This window comes from Mixophyes fleayi, chromosome 4 (genome assembly GCF_038048845.1).
Source record: "Mixophyes fleayi isolate aMixFle1 chromosome 4, aMixFle1.hap1, whole genome shotgun sequence".
Classification (NCBI taxonomy): Eukaryota; Metazoa; Chordata; class Amphibia; order Anura; family Limnodynastidae; genus Mixophyes; species Mixophyes fleayi.
Genome location: NC_134405.1, coordinates 241899790 through 241919559, shown reverse-complemented (window position 1 = coordinate 241919559; position 19770 = coordinate 241899790). Strand labels below are relative to the sequence as shown.

Here is a 19770-nt window from a genome sequence, read left to right as displayed (position 1 = left end):
GGGGCATGAGGCTCCTATTCTTTTACCACTCAGTCAACAGCTCTTACCCTGCTGTGGTGACCAGTGTTGGAGCGTTCAGAGGACTGCACAGCTCTACATAACTCACACTGCTGCTCCTTGTGGACTGCCATAATCAGCAGGAGTCACCAGTGCTCTGCCCATAGCCATCTCTCACATGGAGCAGCAGTGGTGCGAGCTGCTGTAAGTAACAATAGAGCCTTATTCCAATGGACACCACAGCAGGTAGGATACATGGGAGTATGATGCAGGGGCAAACGCAGGATTTCTAGAGGGGGATTTCCACACTACGCCACCAATGCTTGGCTGCTCTCCAACTCTTCCTATCCCCATAATATACATGGGCAATGATGCATGCACTACTGTTGGGTGCACACAGCACTCCTTTTCCAAGCAGAGCCGTGTGAAGCGGGGGCAGTGTCCAGCCAACTCAATTATACAGTGCCCCAAGCTTGGAGGGGGGTTTCCAGGTACTAGGAAACCCCTCTCGGTTTGCCTATGTGATGGTAGTGGTGGTTTTGGAGAAAGGGAGGGTGGGGACATATATGACAGGGATAGAATAGTGAGGGCACATGTGACACAGGGAGGGTGGGCAGATGACATATATTGCAAGAGAAGAGTGTGAGGTTAATAGCATATGTACATCCCACGGTCATTAATAACCCTAACTGATCACTGATTATAACTATATATAACATAAGTGTTTTAAGGACCAAGGCAGGTGCACGTACAAGATAAGGATATTAATCTTTACCATGTGCGGCCTGTTATGCTCCTCCTTCCCCCTTCTACCTGTGCCAAAATCCTCCATCACCTCCTTGGTGGCGGCAGTCAGCGTGTGTCCATTTTTAAGCAGAGCTACATTATATGTAATACTCCAATATTAAATATTGCAGTGCTCTGCTCCAAAAACAGGGTACAAGAGCTACATGTACATTAGTACATAGAGCTCTACAATTATACATCAGTAAGTCAATGGTACTTTACATAAATTTCTATACACAGAAAAATTCACACAGTATAAAAAAAGTTAGATGATAATGTTTACTTATGATTACCAGCAACACCTAGACAAATGTTGTTTACTAGGCCTAATAAGAGTAATTATATCTTGCATAGAGATAAGGTGGTAATAATACTCCTGGTATAATGTAACATTGCAGACACGGGGTTTTATTTGCCATGCCTTGCAAAAGGCTATAAAAAATTGAATAATAATAATAATAAATAATTAATAATAAAAATAATAATAATATGATGAATGTAGTTATGTATAAATCTATTCCCGGACCATATTTCAGCTAAAGTGCAATAAGATCATCAACTGTAGATACTGGTCACAGAGTATACATGATATACAGTTACATAGAAATCATTAACCAATAAAGATTGGACTTACCATCTGGGACTGGCTCTTTGGATAGCCATTGATATCTTCCACTTTTTCATTTGCTGAACAGAGAAGCAGAGAGAGAGATAAGAGGAGTCAGTTAAGCTAATAAGGAGGTTTAAGGCATAGTGTAAACTCTTACCTACAGCACTCTAATAGACCCTTACACACTCTGCTATCAGCCACACTATAAACATACACAAACCTACAGGAGTAGAAGTGTGAATGTGATCTACTGCTAATTCTCCAGCCCCTGCCAAGTAACTGCTAGCATGAAATCATCCCCAATTGTCTCTGCATGGTCAGGGATAATGTTTCAAGGCATCCCAGGAAGAATGATCCCCCTACAGCAAACAAAATGCACACATGGGAGACATATGGTTCGATCAAGTCTTCTACTCTGACATTTCAGCATGTGGAGGATACACTTTAAGCTGTTGTAAAATAACGGTTGGACAGTTAGTTCCCCAGCATTTTAATACAAACAAAATTTCAAACAAACTCACAGAACAATCTGCGCTGTGGAGACATCTGGAGATAGTAACTGCAGTGCAGACACATTGAAACACATTGAACTTAACCTTTTCTAGTCCAAAGCCATCCTGCCACCAACCTACTTCACAGAATCCATCCCTCCCTCATTGATCAATGTACAGCCTCGAGCGGAGACCCCAGACTCACCAATGATCTGAATGATCTCTGCCAGCAGGACACCATCAGCAATATCTTGTTGCAAATCGTTTATCAGCCTCTTGTGACCAGACTTTGCAAGGTAGTGATTTGCCCAGTCAGTGTAAATCTACACAGGGAAGAGGGAGGGATAAGGGAGAGAGAAGATAATAAAAATTATTCAGAGAAGCATTGACTTCAATAGCAGAAGTATTCAGGATCGCATTCCAGCCGGGAAAGTCACAGCTCAAAAGGAAACTGTTATGCTGCTATTATTTAAACAATTTCTTTCCTATTCCGAGCTCTAATGACTCACTTTATTTTCAAATGAGGGTCGCTGGAGTTCTCTGACCACACAAGAAACACACTCTCACTTCATGGCTATCAAGGAAACTGCTGTCACAAATCAGTCACTTCCCTTCCACTTTAATGACTAAGACCCATTGATTTATCAGAGTTAAGATAAAGGGAGTTAAAAAGATATGTGCATTTAGGATTGTGACATTGTTTTCTTTTGAATTCAGAACCTGGGAAATGTTGATGAGTACAATATGTAAGGATATATGTTGTAATTTTATCCAGCTCATTAATAACAATGTAGTTATGGAGAAGCATAGTACATTTATAATAATAAAAATAACAACTGATAACAATAGAATGAGTGTGTCTTAAAAGCATATTCCAGTTACACAAAGATTGCTTTTTGTTTATTTCATTCTTGCACATATCATCTTTATTCATTGTGTAAGGATATTGTAAAACATTTAGGGCTAGATTTACTAAGCTGTGGGTTTGAAAAAGTGGGGATGTTGCCTATAGCAACCAATCAGATTCTATCTGACATTTTGTAGAAGGTACTAAATAAATGACAGCTAGAATCTGATTGGTTGCTATAGGCAACTATCCCACTTTTTCAAACCCGCAGCTTAGTAAATCTAGCCCTTAGTCTTGTCTTGCATACTATCTAGTTGTCTATGGTATTATGCATTCTGTAGTTGAAGTTACAGAGACATTTGGAAAGTAAATAATATTTAGAAGAATAAGGAGCTATTCCATAATGCCTCAATTGTGTCACCACATGATCCAATGCCATCATTGGTTGTAGATAAGAAAATGTATGCAAAAATATATATGTACAAACCATGTAAAAGTACATATACTACAAAAATACCACATGCATACATACATACATATATATATATATATATATATATATATATATATATATATATATATATATATATATATATATATATATTTGAACTACAAATGTTAATACATGCCAAGAAAACCCAAATGTATGTGTAAAGTGTATGGTTAAAAGTAAGACGAGTCAAGACCACTTATTCTCTGTTCGCAGACTGTCTCCACATATGTTATATGCACCAATGCTAAATATAGGGTTGTCATGCTGAAGTCTGTCTTATGATTTGCGAGCTGAAAGTTGAAAGTTACTAAGGCATGATAATCCTTAAAGGGGTAGTCTTGTCATTAAGTCTGTTACCTGTATGGATCTCACACACCACCTCACCTGATAATATGAGGAGGAGAGAGCTGCTGGCTGGGCGGGACAATCAAAATGCCAAGACTGAAGGTTTGTTGTGAATGCAGCACCATACCGGGCAGGAGCCATGGCCAAACCAATCTAGTGCCATATACTCTGGGTACCACCAATATAGCTGCCTCAATAGCAACAACAAGTAGAGCCCATCAGTGCCAAGAGATTTTTCTACTCCATGCTGTCATATTTGACAGACAAGCCGTACGGTACATGTAATGGGGACAGGGGTGAGGGTTTAATCACTTAAATTGGAAAATTCTTGAAATATCTCCTCTAAATCCTTTATTACTGATGCCTCAAAATAGCTTTGGGTTTTATCAGATTTGTAGAGAAAATAAGAAGCATTGATTTACCTATCTTCACCTAGGCCAGTGATGGCTAACCTGTGACACACCAAATGTTGTGAAACTACAAGCCCCAGCATGCTTTGCCAGTAGATAACTAGTTGATAGCTGGCAGAGCATGCTGGGACTTGTAGTTTAACAACACCTGGAGTGTCACAGGTTAGCCATCACTGACTTAGGCTACCAAGAAAAAGTTACATGTGTGAGTTTCCTCTACAGTCCTGAGGCTAATGGTATCTGGAAGTATGGCTGTCACTGCATGCAAATGTTACCAGAACAATGACCCAATTGACCATCTTAAAATGATTTAGCAGATAGATGTTTGGGATTTTCTTCCTCATGTTGTGATTTGTTTTAGAAGGTTAATCATTTAAATGAATTACTGGATGTTCATTAGAAAGCAGATTTAAGGCGAAGCCCATTAGTTCTGATACACCTTGCTTGATGGGTTAGTAGTTCACTAAAAATGCTTATATCATCAGAAATTAGTCTGTCCAACAGACTAAATGTTATTCTTAGGAATGTGGGGTACTACATATAGGTTATACATTACAGTTTTTCAAATTCCCTATGCGTACAAAACATCTAAGCAAACTACAGCAATTTATTAATTTACAACTTATGAAAAAGACATGCTGATATCACTGTTCCAATAGGGTATATTTCACAGATTCGTGAAAAGTCAGGCAAAATATAATACACCGAGGGGCATATTTACTAAACCGTGGGTTTGAAAAAGTGGAGATGTTGCCTATAGCAACCAATCAGATTCTAGTTATTTATTAGTACTTTCTACAAAATGACAGCTAGAATCTCCACTTTTTCAAACCCGCAGTTTAGTAAATATACCCCATGGTGTCCATATGATTCTAAGCATGTAGGTGTGTTATGTCCCACTAGATGGGGCAGTCTGTAACGCCTGACAAACCGCATCAACCAATGGCAAGATCCTGACTGGATATGGTTAACATAATGTGACTATACAATGGAGAAACATAAAATGATGTCATGAGGTTAATGGTCCTTGCAGTGCTTTGGCAAAATGGATGCAGCTCTCAGCAGACTGTTACTTATTTAATTTTCAAATGTTCATTTCTAATCTCTCTGGATAACAAAATCATAACTAAGCATTTATACTTCACTTGTTGAAATCTGGTTAGACTGTTATGGCCGAAACATTTTTATTTTGTATAGATGAGTAGGGAAAAGTTGTGTATGGTCTCTAGCTCTCATTCTTCAGGTTATAAAAAACTGACTAATGAATACAGTTAGGTTATCATGGCTAAAGAGTACACATAAGCTACAGTAATAGCAGTAAAATCCAGGGTGCTTTATGCCTCAGCCCTCCACTAACGAAGTGCTAGCTACCGATGTATTGGAATGGAATATTTTGTATAATGTTACTTTTCTTATGGGGAATGTTTATCACTATTTCCTAGCCTTTATAGCTTCGCAAGGCTTGGTTCTCATAGTCATAACATACAGCCGATAAAGAGACAACAGCAAGGACCACATTTAAGGTTTATTGCAAGTTTTCAGACTTTGTATGGGAAAACAGTTACTATAAAAATAGTATGTGCTGATACAGAATGTAGGAAAAAGGAAATGTGCTGCTCAGGTTATTGGTTTTCTAAAGTTACATATCTCAATCTTCTCTTTAAAATATGTGCATAAACTGCCGTTCTCCTTTACAGTGGTCTAGTCCCTACCATGTCTTTAAAACATCAAATAAGTTACCATATAGTTTTTTTGCAGAATCAGTCCTCGGCAAAATACATGTTTAGGTGAGGAGCTGGTGATGCCAACATATCACTTGACCCTACACAGGACAACATTCAACCTTTTTGAAGCATAGTATGTCCATGCAGTGCCCACATGTAGCAACTCTCAAAGCTAAGCATATTAATATTAAAAGTTTTCTGCATATGCAAGGTGAGAAGCATTAACGTTATCTGCCATGTCTCTCTTAAAATGTCTGAGGCTAGGTACACACCTTGCTGCACAGTCCGCACACGTCTTTGCGGCAAAACCCCCCACAAAACTCTTCTAGTTACTTTCTACATAGAGTCTAATGGCTTTCATATAAAACAAAGATTAGATATAACCAATGGTATGGGTAGAGGCCCTGATTCCTTTTGCAAAATATTAGATATTCCCTATTTTTCTGTCCCATGCATTGTGTTTCCTCACCACCACTAACTCATACTTGCCAACTCTCCCTGAATGTCAGGGAGACTCCCTGAAATAGGGGTGATCTCCCTCACTCCCTGAAGAGTCTGGCATTCTCTCTGATGCTGAGCCAGTACAAGATGTGGTTGGCTTCGCCATCTGTGTCATGATGACACAGTTCAGAAATTGTGTCCTATGTCCATGTATTGATGCCTATGGAGGTGGCCATTTTCATGGAGACCAAGATTTAATCAAAGACTGACAAGTAAGACAACATGACTTCAGTAATGCAGGCAGAAATGTAAAAGACACTTCAGTCTCTAGAGATTCATTAGCTGCTTTTCTTTAAGCATAGTTGTCCGGGAGACTCCTGCATTTCTGAGAGACCTCCCGGCAGAGCAGCCCCGAAATAGATAAGAGGTGGAAGCAGGGCTTAATGACGCAAATATTGTCATCTTAGCCCCGGGGTGGGGGGTCAAAATGATGTGATTCATCAAGTCCCGCCCACCTCCCCCGGGATCTCCCTGAAGCCAATGAGGAAAAGTTGGCAAGTATGCACTAACTACTGCAAGAGCTTTTTCTCCACTGTGGTATGAACTCAGTTTGGAGCTTTCCAAATTCTCCTGAGATAGCGTGGTGACATTACTAGACAAGGCAATATATTTGCTGCACTGTAATGTATTTTGGAGACAGCTCATTCTGCTTCCCAAGATAAACCCTAGTAGTATCTAGTGGCCCTGGTTTCAAAAGGATTGGCTAATTCACCCATTTTGTTAAGCTGTAAGCAGCAAAGCAATGAAGCAATACTATTCTACCCTACAACACCCTGTAAAGTGCAGCTCATATAGAATGCTAATAGTAAAATTTAATTTTGAGCTAGGTGATGACATACTTTCAAACAGCTGGTTGCAGAATAATGTGATTGTGTTGGGCATTACATAAAAATAAGAAAAGAATGAGAACACAGTTAAACACTAAGTAGTCAATATACCGCAGTCACCATACAGTCATGTATAGGCAGTAGCATAAGAATAGACACAATCAATGACAAGTTTGCCAGGTGGTGGCAGTGAAATTAAGGGTTTACTTTTCAACAGCTCGCAAGTTTCCTGTACTTAGATTAAGTGTCTGCCCCATTAAGACATGTATGGTAGATGATGAGCGGAACATTATATTTTACACAGATTATTTAATTGGAGTTGTCAATGCTTTACAAAACATAATAAAATAGGAAGTGATTTAAAATTATTCCATTAGAAAAAATTTGGAATGTCATTTTCATGTTCACTTTATTAAGGAGCACTGTGACTGCACTTATTACTAGTAGTCTATAGTAAGGTTTTAGCCTTTTAGCCACAGACTACATTTTCTGGCAACAAAGTTAGTTGCAACAATGGTGATATCTCTGAGTATTAGTAAGTTAAAGATGGGAGAGCAAGAGAGGTGGCATCCTAATTATAATGAAATATTATAATATACAATATTTCCCAGTGCTCTACAGTAGCCCAATTAAAAATAACTATCAATCTCTGAAGATAACTAGTCCATCTCAATTGTTATAGCATCTGATTGCACAAAGCCTCTATCCAGCTTACACACTACAAGGCCTGAAGTGGTTCGGACTACTGAAACGGGTTATTATTATTATTGTTTATTTATATGGCGCCACAAGGTGTCCGCAGCGCCATACAATATACAGTACAGACAGAATACAAGGGTATGACAGCACAGAGTAGAACAAGTATCACCAAGACTTCAATATCTCCAAGCAAAGCAAATAGAGTGGTGTAGGAGAAGAAGAAATGGTATTGAGACAGAAGGGAAGAGGGCCCTGCTCAAAGGAGCTTACATACTAAGGGGAGGGGAGACGGACAGCAGGCACAAGGGGAGTCAGAGGGGTTCAAGTACAAGAGTAGACGGGAAAGTGGGAGGAGATGAGAACGATAAGGTTAAGTGGAAGATTGGAAGGCCATAAGGAACAGATGGGTTTTGAGAGCCCGCTTGAAGGAGCCAAGATTAGGGGACAGGCGGATTGAGGAAGGGAGGTTGTTCCAGTGAAGGGGAGGCAGCACGGGAGAAGTCTCGGGCTCTGGCATGGGATGAGGTGATCAGTACAGAGGAAAGGCGACGGTCATTGGCCGAACGCAGGGAACGGGCAGGAGTGCGGATGGAGAGGAGATTGGAGATATAAGGGGCAGTGGAGTGGGAGAGGGCCTTGTAGGTGACAGTGAGGAGTTTAAAGAGGATTCTGAAGGGGAAAGGGAGCCAGTGAAGGGCAAGGAGGAGAGGGGAGGCTGAGGAAGAGCGGCGTGAGAGAAAAATAAGTCTCGCAGCAGCGTTAAGTACAGAGCGTAGGGGGGCGAGATGGGAGTGGGGGAGGCCAGTGAGGAGAAGGTTGCAGTAATCGAGATGGGAAATAATGAGGGCATGGATGATGGTTTTGGTAGCCTCCTGGGAGAGGAAGGGCCGAATGCGGGCAATGTTCCGTAGTTGGAAGCGACAGGAGTGGGCAAGAGATTGAATGTGGGGGGCAAAGGAGAGGGAGGAGTCCAGGATGACACCCAGGCAGCGGAGTTGGGGAACAGCAGAGATGGTAGTGTTGTTAACGGTGCTGGAAAGATTTAGAAGCAGGGAAAACAATGAGTTCAGTTTTCGCAATGTTGATTTTGAGAAAACGTGAAGACATCCAGGAGGAGATAGCGGAGAGCAGTCAGAAACACGAGAGAGGAGGGTGGAGGAAAGGTCAGGAGAGGAGATGTAGAGTTGAATGTCATCAGCATAGAGGTGATACTGGAGACCAAAGGAGGAGATGAGATCACTCAGGGAGGTGGTGTAGATTGAGAAAAGAAGAGGGCTGAGAACAGAGCCCTGAGGGACCCCAACGAGGAGGGGGGAAGGGGGAGAGCATGAATCCGGAGTGGAGACAGAGAAGGAGCGGTTGGCAAGGTATGAGGTGAACCAAGTGAGGACAGTGCCGGAGAGGCCGAGAGAGAGAAGGGTCTGCAGAAGTATGAAATCTGCAAGCAGTAATGCACGGACAATTCATAATTAGGGATACACTCATATGTGCTAAGCCCTTACTGTTCTCACAGTTAGGATGGAGGATGTAAGTAAAAGATGTTAATACTGTCTATATATTATAGTTTGAGGTGATTTTGCCAATTTTAAAAAAAGGTACTTGGTCTGTTCCTAAATAATTACCTATGAAACTGGGTGATTAATGGTCTTTCGGGGATTTTAGTAAACTGGCACGGATTTACCAACCTTTGAATAGTCCCCAGAAGGTAACCCCTGGTCATAGTCAGGTGCGCCGAGAGGGGGGGTGGCTACAAATTACCTGGGCCCGATCCTGCCTGGGGGGCCCCACTGAAGATCTGTAGTTGAAAGAAAAAATTAAAAAAGTACTCCTCCCCCCCCACCCCTGCACTCGCGGGTGTCGGGGATCGGTAGTGGCTAAATCCCCTTCAGCTAGGGTACTTTCAGACGCCAGATCACCAGGTCATGTGACTGCAGCGGTCTCATGGTACTTAGTGCGGGCGGACTGCTGGATATCTTCCCGTCCTGTGTGCTGTGCAGTGGAGTGAAGGGTAAAAGAAGGGGTGCTGGAGAGGGAGCATGTGTGACTAAAGGTGCTGGGCAGAGAAGTGACATGTGTGATTATAGCTGCTGGGCAGAGAGGGTGCATGTGTGACTATAGCAGCTGGGCAGAGAGGGGGCATGTGTGACTATAGCAGCTGGGCAGAGAGGTGACATGTGTGACTATAGCTGCTGGGCAGAAAGGGGGCATGTGTGACTTTAGCTGCTGGGCAGAGAGGGGGCATGTGTGACTATAGCTGCTAGGCAGAGAGGGGGCATGTGTGACTATAGCTGCTGGGCAGAGAGGGGGCATGTGTGACTATAGCTGCTGGGCAGAGAGGTGCAAGTGTGATTAAAGCACGTGGGCAGAGGTGGAGCAAGTGTGATTAAAGCATGTGGGCAGAGGAGACATGTGTAAGCAAAGCCGCTGGGCAGAGGGGGCATGTGTGACTAATGCATTTTTCTGTAGGAGGGTGGTCTAGTGCTTTTCACATGCTAGACATGCCTCCAATGATGCACAGCCACACCCCCAATGGTATGGCCACATACCCTTTGTTGGCACACCACCACATGACTTTACATGCTAATCACCTATAGGGGGCCCCATGAAGTTGCTGTACCAGGGCCCAAAATTCCTTTTGGCGGCCTGGTTATAGTAGTTCTATATTTTTAAGGGACACATATTGTTAAGAGAATTTCTTTGAATAGCAATGAAAAATTTTACTTGAAATGCACAAGTACTTTTACTGTACCAAACAAGCTCAGGAATCAAGATAGACTCAATAGATTTGAATATGCCTTGTGGCCTTTTTTGGCTTTAGAAGACCATAACAAAGTTCACTGTGTCTGTAGAACATTGGGGCTCTGTGTTTCTGCATGCTCAATGAGATTCAAAAGAAAACAAAAGGTGAAGTCTCAGTGAACAACCACATCAAACATAGTGGTTTATTCAGGCTGGAAAATCTGACTCATTATTATGAACTCCATCCTTCTTTCAAAAGAAAATTCCCTTGATGCCTGGCAAAAAAATTAGCAAGTGATTTGTATAAATAACATAGGTAAGTACACAAACGTCCAGACAATAATAATGCCAATTCTTAAAATTAATGGAAAACTAAAATACAATAACATTTTCAGTATTTTATTTTATTAACTTACACCCATTAACTTGATGAAAATATATATTTAGGGTTGGTTTTTTTTTTTTTCATTCTCCAAATGATGCCACCTAGAGATAAACATAAAAACCTTCTGAATATATACATTGACATTTCACTTGCTAGCCACTGGTAACCTTTTACTCCCATTTAGTGTTTATTATGGATATCACATATCTGTTCCTGAGGGTAACTTAAGGTCTGTTAAGTTAACAGCTGAAATCAGCCAGCAGAGCAGGTGAAGCTACAGTGTTATGGGTATACACAAAGGTCTGGCAGCTGGGGGATTGGCAGAGGAAGTTATGCAGTAGCTCACTTTGTGTTACATTTATGGCTGTGCTGTCTCAGGCTTTTACTCAATGAGACAAAATGCCCAAAAAAAAAGCTTATGCTTGTGATTTTAAAAATAATGCAATACACAAAACATGTAGGGATGAGTGAAGTTGCAGTGGAATTTAGCGCAAATCAATGGTTAGAGGCTATTCCTCGGAGGTGAAAAGTTCCAGGGATACAACCTGAATTCCAATTTTGTTTTGTCAATCCTCAGCACTGTATTTGTACAGGCTGCATATAGAGTATGCTTGCCAACTCTCCTGGAATGTCCGAGAGACTCCCGCATTTTGCGAGAGTCTCCCGGACTCCCGGGTGAGTGTGGCAATCTCCCGAATTCTGTCCACTTCACTAGGAAGTGCCCACTTCCTAGTGAAATGGGCAGAATTAAGTCCCAAACGCAGCGATTCCCGATGAATGACGCGATTTTGGCCGCCCCGCCCCCTCACGCTCACCTCCACTGCAAGGCTCCCGAAAGAGAGCTGAAGAAGGTTGGCAAGTATGATATAGAGCAGGGATTATAACAGAATCCATTCATTCTACTCTGTGGTGTGATTGGGATATAATAAGGGAGAAGTCCTGGCAAAACAAAAATTAAAGGGGAAATTCCATGCAGAAACCTTAAGGCCCAATTCCGCCAAAAAACATACAAAATTCCACATCCAAATGTGCAAATATTACTTAAAACTTGACAATTTTGTCCATTTCTATTATTGTGTATCTTTTCATACTCTCCTACTAAAATCATATACTCATCTTATCTAAATTAAAAAACAGCTTTGCTAGATTGCAATTATTTTAGAGGTAGCAATGGTTTTACTTATTAAATTATTATAATGGACATACAGTATATACAGTACAGTGGAGTGGGAAAGTTGATCAAAAAAGGAAGAGAAACAAATCAATTGAACAATGTTGTTAAGTTGGATGCTATCTGGATGCACAATAACTTTTATTATCCACATAGTTTACAGAAGGGGGAGGGGAAGAGAGAGAGAGTGTATATATGTATATATATATATATATATGTATATATATATATATATATATATATATATATATATATATATATACACACACACATATATACATATCATATACACATAATATACATACACTGTATATATATACATACATATTATATAGACATATCTATATATCCATCTCTCTCACACATTATATATATTATATATATATATATATATATATATATATATATATATATATATATATATACACACATATATATATACACACACACAGATACACATAGATATATATACACACACACACACACACACACAAAACACATTTTTATTAGAAAGCAGCAGCAACATACAGTGGTGCACGTGCGTTTATAAAAAAAATAAAAAAAATAGACTAATTAAAATACAAGGTAGAGAGACAACAAAACCATGATAACAATTGGTGAAATGTTTGAGCACTGTTTCATATAGAGGCACATGTAAAGCTTAAAGGGCTCACCGTGTATGTTCCCATAAACTTCACATCAACCTTAAAATATAAACCTTTGCATGCAAATAAACACACAGAGACATGTAATAAGTTATTAAAAAATGGCAGAACTTTTATTATAAGGATTTTATATTAAACTAAAACTATGGTGGCGGAGAAAGGGCACTGCGGAACAGCTCTCAAGCTGATAACACTAGATTACTTTGGGGACTGGCGCAAACCGCCGTAAGTCCGCAAACCACGAGGAAAACAAATCCCTACATAATTTGCGCTGAGTTGGCGTCAGAGTGACTGCCCCTTTCAAACTCACGCTGTCCTCCCTCACCGAGCCGGACAGGGACCCTCCTCACCGAAGGACCAAAAGGAGTTACTGGTGCCTCTAAGGGGGCAGTGACCTACGACAACTACCTGTGCGCCCACTAATCAGCCGCTGAATGCAGTGCCTTCCTACCCCCCACGTTAACACAAAAATACTAAATTGAGGAGTGGGTGGGTGGGATCTTGTGCTGCAAAGTGAGGCAGAGCAGGAAGTACAGCCTGCTATATTCAATCAAGGTCCCTCCCACGGAAGCAACCATTGGTCAGTCCCCACCCTATGTTAACCCCTTAAGGTAAGTGTTCAGTTTGTTACAAACCCTGTCGCCCTTTAAGTGCGTTCATCCTAAAAGCCTCACTTGTCATTATTTATGTATTATCTATCTATTTTTCATCTATCTATGTATTCATGTATTATCTATGTATTCATGTATTATATATCTTTATATTATTGTTGGATAGTTTGACCTGTTTAACTCTATTCTGTGAACATTCTAAAGATGCACAGAAAATATAGAATCATTGTCAAGTCAACATGTCCAATGTTGCGACACACAAGGTACCAATTGGTGTGGTTGGATAATGGCCTTATATACCAACAGTCATGATCAACATCAGGTACTGTTTGGAATTTGTAGTCATTTGAAACCCACACACACAGAAAGTGAGATGGCTTAGTTTGGTATAACATGACTATTCAATTTCTGTCTTTCAATTGCTGCATATGTGGGTAGATTAATGCTGGATTCAGCCCCATGGACCCCAGCCTTTGCATGCTGATTTTGCCTACAAATAGTATGTAGTACAAGTGTAGCGCTTCTGTTACACAAGTACTGGTATTTTCTGTGATAGTTGCAGGCAGCATCCAAAGAATGCAGTGCACTTAGGATTCAAACTGTCTGGTATATGCACACAGGCATTCTGAAAAAGCACAACATTCCGAATCTCCCGAAATTCCAACTCACTGTTATGTGTTACTACAGGGACAAAGGATCATGCTCTGATCTGGTTGTAAAACTGTAATGTTCTAAAACGCCCATGTGTCAGAAACTCTCACTGACTACAGCAGTGTTGGCTAACCTGTGACACACCAGGTGTTGTGAAACTACAAGTCCCAGCATACCCTTCCAGCAATAAGCTGCTATATATTGGCAAAGAATTCTGGGACTTGTAGTTTCACAACACCTGGAGTGTCACAGGTTAGCCAACACTGGACTACAGATTGGCCTGGTCCTGTGAGTATTCCAAAGCTCTAATTGGATACAAGATGGTTAAATAAATAAATTGCTCATGATTAAACATCTGAATAACACGAGTCTACATATAAATATTTTTCATTATAATAAAAATAATATAATACCTACAGTCTGTTATATATATATATATATATATATACTATTGTGACTAATGTAATTTTCAATTGTTTTGGTTAAACATTCTATAATTCATCACAGTGTGATCTATCTAGGTATTACTCACTTTAACCGGAAGGAATGACTTCTACTTACTCATTTCCTTGTAATGCTTTCACTCTATCTACTAAAAATACACCCATGAAACATGCTTAAGAGGAGCTTCAATCAATCCCTTTATTTATAGCACTGTGCATGCTTTACTTAAATTCATGTTTCACTCAGATTGCTGTTACAATATGAAGCTACTTCTACTTAACAGTCCTTTACAAAGCAAACTCCATGCTCTAGTGTTAAGTTACAATTGAATAGCTTTCTATGGTTCTAGCAGTTAACTATATTTGGATCAGATACATAGACAGGTTATGAGTTCTAAAAGTCTTTCTAGAGCTATAGAAGACAAAGATAAGATGTGTGTAAGATACCTCTCAATGAATAGAGTCTGGATACAGTTCTTGTTCTTTCCTTCTATGGGGTTTCTCTAGAAATTCAATTTGCATTCCCAATAAATCAATATAGATTGAAAATATGTTCAAAATATGAATAGCTTGCATGGTATGGTAGGAGAAACACTTTCAAGAATGCTTAATATGTAAACAATGTTTCACATGTTATATTTGGTTTTGATTGTTGCTGTTAACTAAACTATGCAATATAATGGTGCCCACTCTTACACATACATCACTGCTGAGCTAGATGCTATAAACTTTTTACACATTAACTGAAGGTACCATCAGTTCTAAATTATGGCTATGTGGTTATAGACAGTGGCGGAAATACCATTGGTGCAACAGGTGCAATGCACCAGGGTCCATGGAGATAATGGGGCATGCTGCACGGGGAAATAGTGAGCTGTGGGCCCCTCTTCCCTTCTCCTCACTTCCCTGCAGTGGGGCCCGCAGCTCGCTAGTTCCGTCTATCGCTATAGGTATAAGACAATATAAGCAGGCACTGTGTGACCCAAGCTAGGGCTCCCAAATTTTAAAACCAAGAACTAGGACATCTATATAATCTGACATTATATCACTCCATCCAAAGTCCCGCTACCGTTGCTTGTGGGGCCAAATAATGTAAAAAATATAAAAGATAAATAACTTTTTCCCATTGACTACTTTATGTCATTCTGTACATTAAGGCTCTGCATTCTAGGGTAAGGAACAAGGTTAATGTTACAGATGTGTAACATTTTATAATTTTACAGAAAAATGGGAGTGGGAAAACCAGGACATAGGGTTAACTTACACCAATGTAAAATTTGTATTTGGGCAACCTGTCAACTTGTATATAGTATTACAGAGTAGAGTATAAGGATATAGTAGAGAGTAAGAGAACCACTAGCAACACAATATTTGGGTCTTGCCAACAGCTGCAGCCTCAGAACCATTCATAATTATATCCATGTCAATATTTACTGGTACATATGAATCTTTGAGAAATATACAATGTTAATGCAATACTATTTTCCCACCCTTTGAGTGTACAGTGATTAGATGTTTGATTTGTAATATTTTTGTGTGTAGGTTATGTGTGTACTATGTATATATATATTTTCAGTATACTAAATTGTGATACCTTCCTAATGACCTGTACACAAAGCTCCTAATTGCACACATTTTAAAATACTTTCCAAGAACTGTTTGTTGGTCAGCCACTGCATCCAAAGAAGGTATTGTCTTGGCGGACCTTGGAACACTACAATCCTCAATATGTCATGTTTACTTAATTAGATAATGGTGTACTATTTCGTTGTAAATACTCATTTTTAAAAAATATTAACTCTCAAAACTTATACAATAATATTAGATGGTAATTTTATAGTGCAGATGGCCAAAACTGAAACACAAGGACATTTCGAGGGACAAATTCTAAAACAACAATGGGACTTTTCTTGGAAAATAGGCACAATTGGTAACTATTACAGTTCTGTTTCCATTTTGTTTTACAATTTAACTAGCTGTGAACTAAATTAAATATGCATCTATAGTTGTGGGGACATTAACCTATGTACACCCAAGCAATGTGGGGACACAACATGAAGTTCCCATGAAATTGACTATGCTGGTCAATACAGGAGACCTTGCTAATATACTCAGCATCAAAGCCTGACAAAAAGTGTGTGCGTGTTTACAGTGTGAAGGGGACATGTATGCACGCCATCACTGTCAGTATGTGTATAATATATATATATATATATATATATGTATATATATATATTATGGCAAGGTGGAATTGGCTATGGAGCTGACAGTCTGCAGGTAAAGGGCTGCAGACCAAGTTATATACAGGTGTAGCACTGTGCTTATTTTCAGTTACGTAGAGGTCTGAGAAATGTGACAAAGGAAATGTAAAGTGAAGTGTAATTTACTTACATGCTTTTACAGTTTCCTTCACAGGAGTAGGCTGACAAGGTATCTGCAGTTAGGAGGAGTTACAGAGCACTTGAGGAGATTTTCTTTAAAGGCAAAGTGGGAGTGTCGCCCGCCAGTCACCCAAGGCTGTTGGAGGAGTCTCTGCTATAAAAGACTGAACTGAGCATATGGGCATCGCAACCGATCCAAGTTAGTGGTCGGCTGGTAGTGAGGGAAACTGCCGTATTGCTAGATATAGGTTGCTGGGTGTCGTCCTGACGTTTGATGGGATATTGTGATGTAACAATTTCGCACTGTTTGATTTGCAACAAGAAGTTGTCCATACTGCCGATGTTTTCCTTGCAACAAGTGGTGTCAGAAGGTGTGTGATACATACATATTACGTGTCCTCTGCTGAGTCATAGAACCACAAGGGTCCTTAGTGCGCCAGAATTAAATCAGATTGCAGCTTTCCCTCCTTCTTACACAACGGGAAACAAAAATTGGGTATGACACACTCAATTATACTCTGGAGAGCAGTGGAGTCCCTGAACGTTCAGAGGACAGTGGTTCAGACACCAACAGCAGTGGCTGGGATGTACCATTGAGGGGTAGTGGAAAGGAAAAAAACAGAGCCTTATTCTACATACAACAGTTGTCTATCTGATTGCAACGATGTTTTAATCACAGAAGGCTTAAAATCTGATGCAGTGTTCAATCAAACACTGTCCAGAAAAAGTGATGGATTCAGAGCTTCTAGCAAAACCAATACTGCCTTGCCATGAGAAACCAGTCTCAAAAATAGCCCGGCATTTTGAGCATGTTCACCATAATGAGACTAAATTTGCCTGGTCATTTAAATTTCCCAAGCACTCAAAGGAAAGGCTCATGCATTTTGAACATCTTCGGAACAGAGGCAACTTTGCACACAACTCAGAGTTAATAAGGACAGGACACTGTATTCTGATTCCATGTAGACAACCAGAAAAATTCATGGTTTCTTGGGGTTGTATGCACAGTGCTGCTTGCCAAGACTTGTTTGCAAAAATATACTGGACACATGAAGAAATGTAAGTTAAACCAAAAGGTGCGATAAACCCAAACCAGGCAAAACCAGCGTCCGTCTCTGTGTGCATATGCGCAGTCTGTTCCACCTGACATCAATGGTGGCTTTTGGAAGCTTTTGAATGACATGACACAAAATTAAATTTTATTCACAACTAAAAATGACAGATGCATAATGCAGGTGGGACATCATATATACAAGAGTCAGATCAGATATCGGAAAACATGAGTGCATCCGTCATATACTTTGAGAAATGGGAAGGCTACTGTTAGATGCAGAACAACTACCCCTTTGGAGAAGATGGAAGACTGTACCATTCCATCAAACTTTAGTAGATGCTGTGAAACGGATATTTGGTTATGACAATGACACCGGTACATTTAAGACCCGCATGCTGGCACTGAAGGTTGGCAATGTGTAGCAAAAGGTCAGCCTGGCACAGATACCTGGATGCTGTTCCAGAAGATTCCAAGATTCTGTTCAGTACTTCTCTTCCAGAAGTGATTTGGATCTCCACAAAGATGTTGCCCTTGCACTTTCTGAGCTAGCACTTCACAACGATTGAAACCAGAGTAAAGCAAGGTAGCAAGATTTTGCAGAGAAGTGTGAAGATTCTGGAGTGACCACTGAAAATGTCTGTATGTTTGCAAGACCAGCTGCTTTGGCATGTTTTAGAGGTTCTTATTGCAAACATCTTTATGCTCAGGAAGCTAAAAAACAAACAAACACTGCCTTCCATTAAGCTTTGAAAGCATTGTGTTACGCTTTCAAAAGTTCTCAACCTAAACACAGAATTGGATCAATTGGCATACTTCCATGGGCACCACCTCCCAGAAGGTACCCTCCAACTCTCCAAGATCAGCAAGCTTTTAATGGCTCTCCAGAGGAAAAGACTGGCTGAATTCAAGAATTTGGAATAGATGAACATTGATCTAGATGTAGGTTCAAAATCTCATTCTAATTCAGTCGTTTAGATATCAGTTCTTATTTAGAATCAATCCATCTACAGAGTGACGAGTCAGATGATGGCAATCCCCCAATCCAAAAAGACAATTGGGCATGCATTCAGTCAACACTTTCCTTTTAGAAGGCAGACTATGTAAGGATCCGGCAACATAGGACCAAAGCAGAGCCAAGGCTTCCAAAGGATGATATAGCACGGTGTTGGCTAACCTGTGATACTCCAGGTGCTGTGAAACTACAAGTCCCAGCATACCCTTCCAGCATAAAGCTGCTATACATTGGCAAAGCATGCTGACAACACCTGGAGTGTCACAGGTTAGGAACTACACTATATTATAGCGCATGATTTTACTACTCAAAGCATATAGTTTTTTCTGTGTTTCGCAGAATAATCTGTAATGGACAATTCTGCTTTCTTTCAGGTCATAAAGAAGTGTGAAAAAAAACCTGACACAGAGAGGAGGTCAAAGATGTGAAAAAGCATATAATGAAGTTTATTCAGACATGCAGGGTGTCCAGAAAGCATGATTGCGTTGGATGCATCATGACTGAGCCATCCGCACTGAGAGATTGAAACTGCTGTGAAATTCTACATAAAGAAATAGATAACTGCTAAAAATAGAAATAAAAATAGTTGAATCAATATGCAATGTTTTGACAAGGCAGTGAAATGTCAATCTTTTGGTCTAGGTGAAACTGAAAATCTCACCCCACCAACTCAAAGCAGTGCCCACATCCGCACTGCTTCATCTTACCTCGGCAGGTGGGGGCAGCATCCTCCGCTTCTCAAACAGATAGTGTAGCGCTTGGCTGTGACATAATAGTGTCACACTCTCGACATAACACTATCTTGGTGGAGCAGCAGCCAGTAGCTTCACATTTAAGATGCTGTTGGCTCCTTCTCCTACATGTTAGTGGTCAGCACTCTGTGTGGGGGGGACACAGGGAGCATTAAAATGATTGGATGAGTGGCACT

The 19770-nt window shown here is 40.3% G+C and overlaps 1 protein-coding gene across 4 annotated transcripts in view; it reads right to left on the bottom strand.

The window, feature by feature from the left end:
* NAV3 (neuron navigator 3) overlaps positions 1 to 19770 on the bottom strand; it is a 539311-nt gene that overhangs the window by 191023 nt on the left and 328518 nt on the right. For all 4 annotated transcript variants that reach the window (XM_075209582.1, XM_075209579.1, XM_075209580.1 and 1 more), the window contains 2 exons: positions 2090 to 2207; positions 1418 to 1470 (listed from right to left, as the gene is read on the bottom strand). In XM_075209582.1, coding sequence (XP_075065683.1) covers positions 1418 to 1470; positions 2090 to 2207 — 171 coding nt within the window. The remainder of the gene's footprint in view (positions 1 to 1417; positions 1471 to 2089; positions 2208 to 19770) is intronic.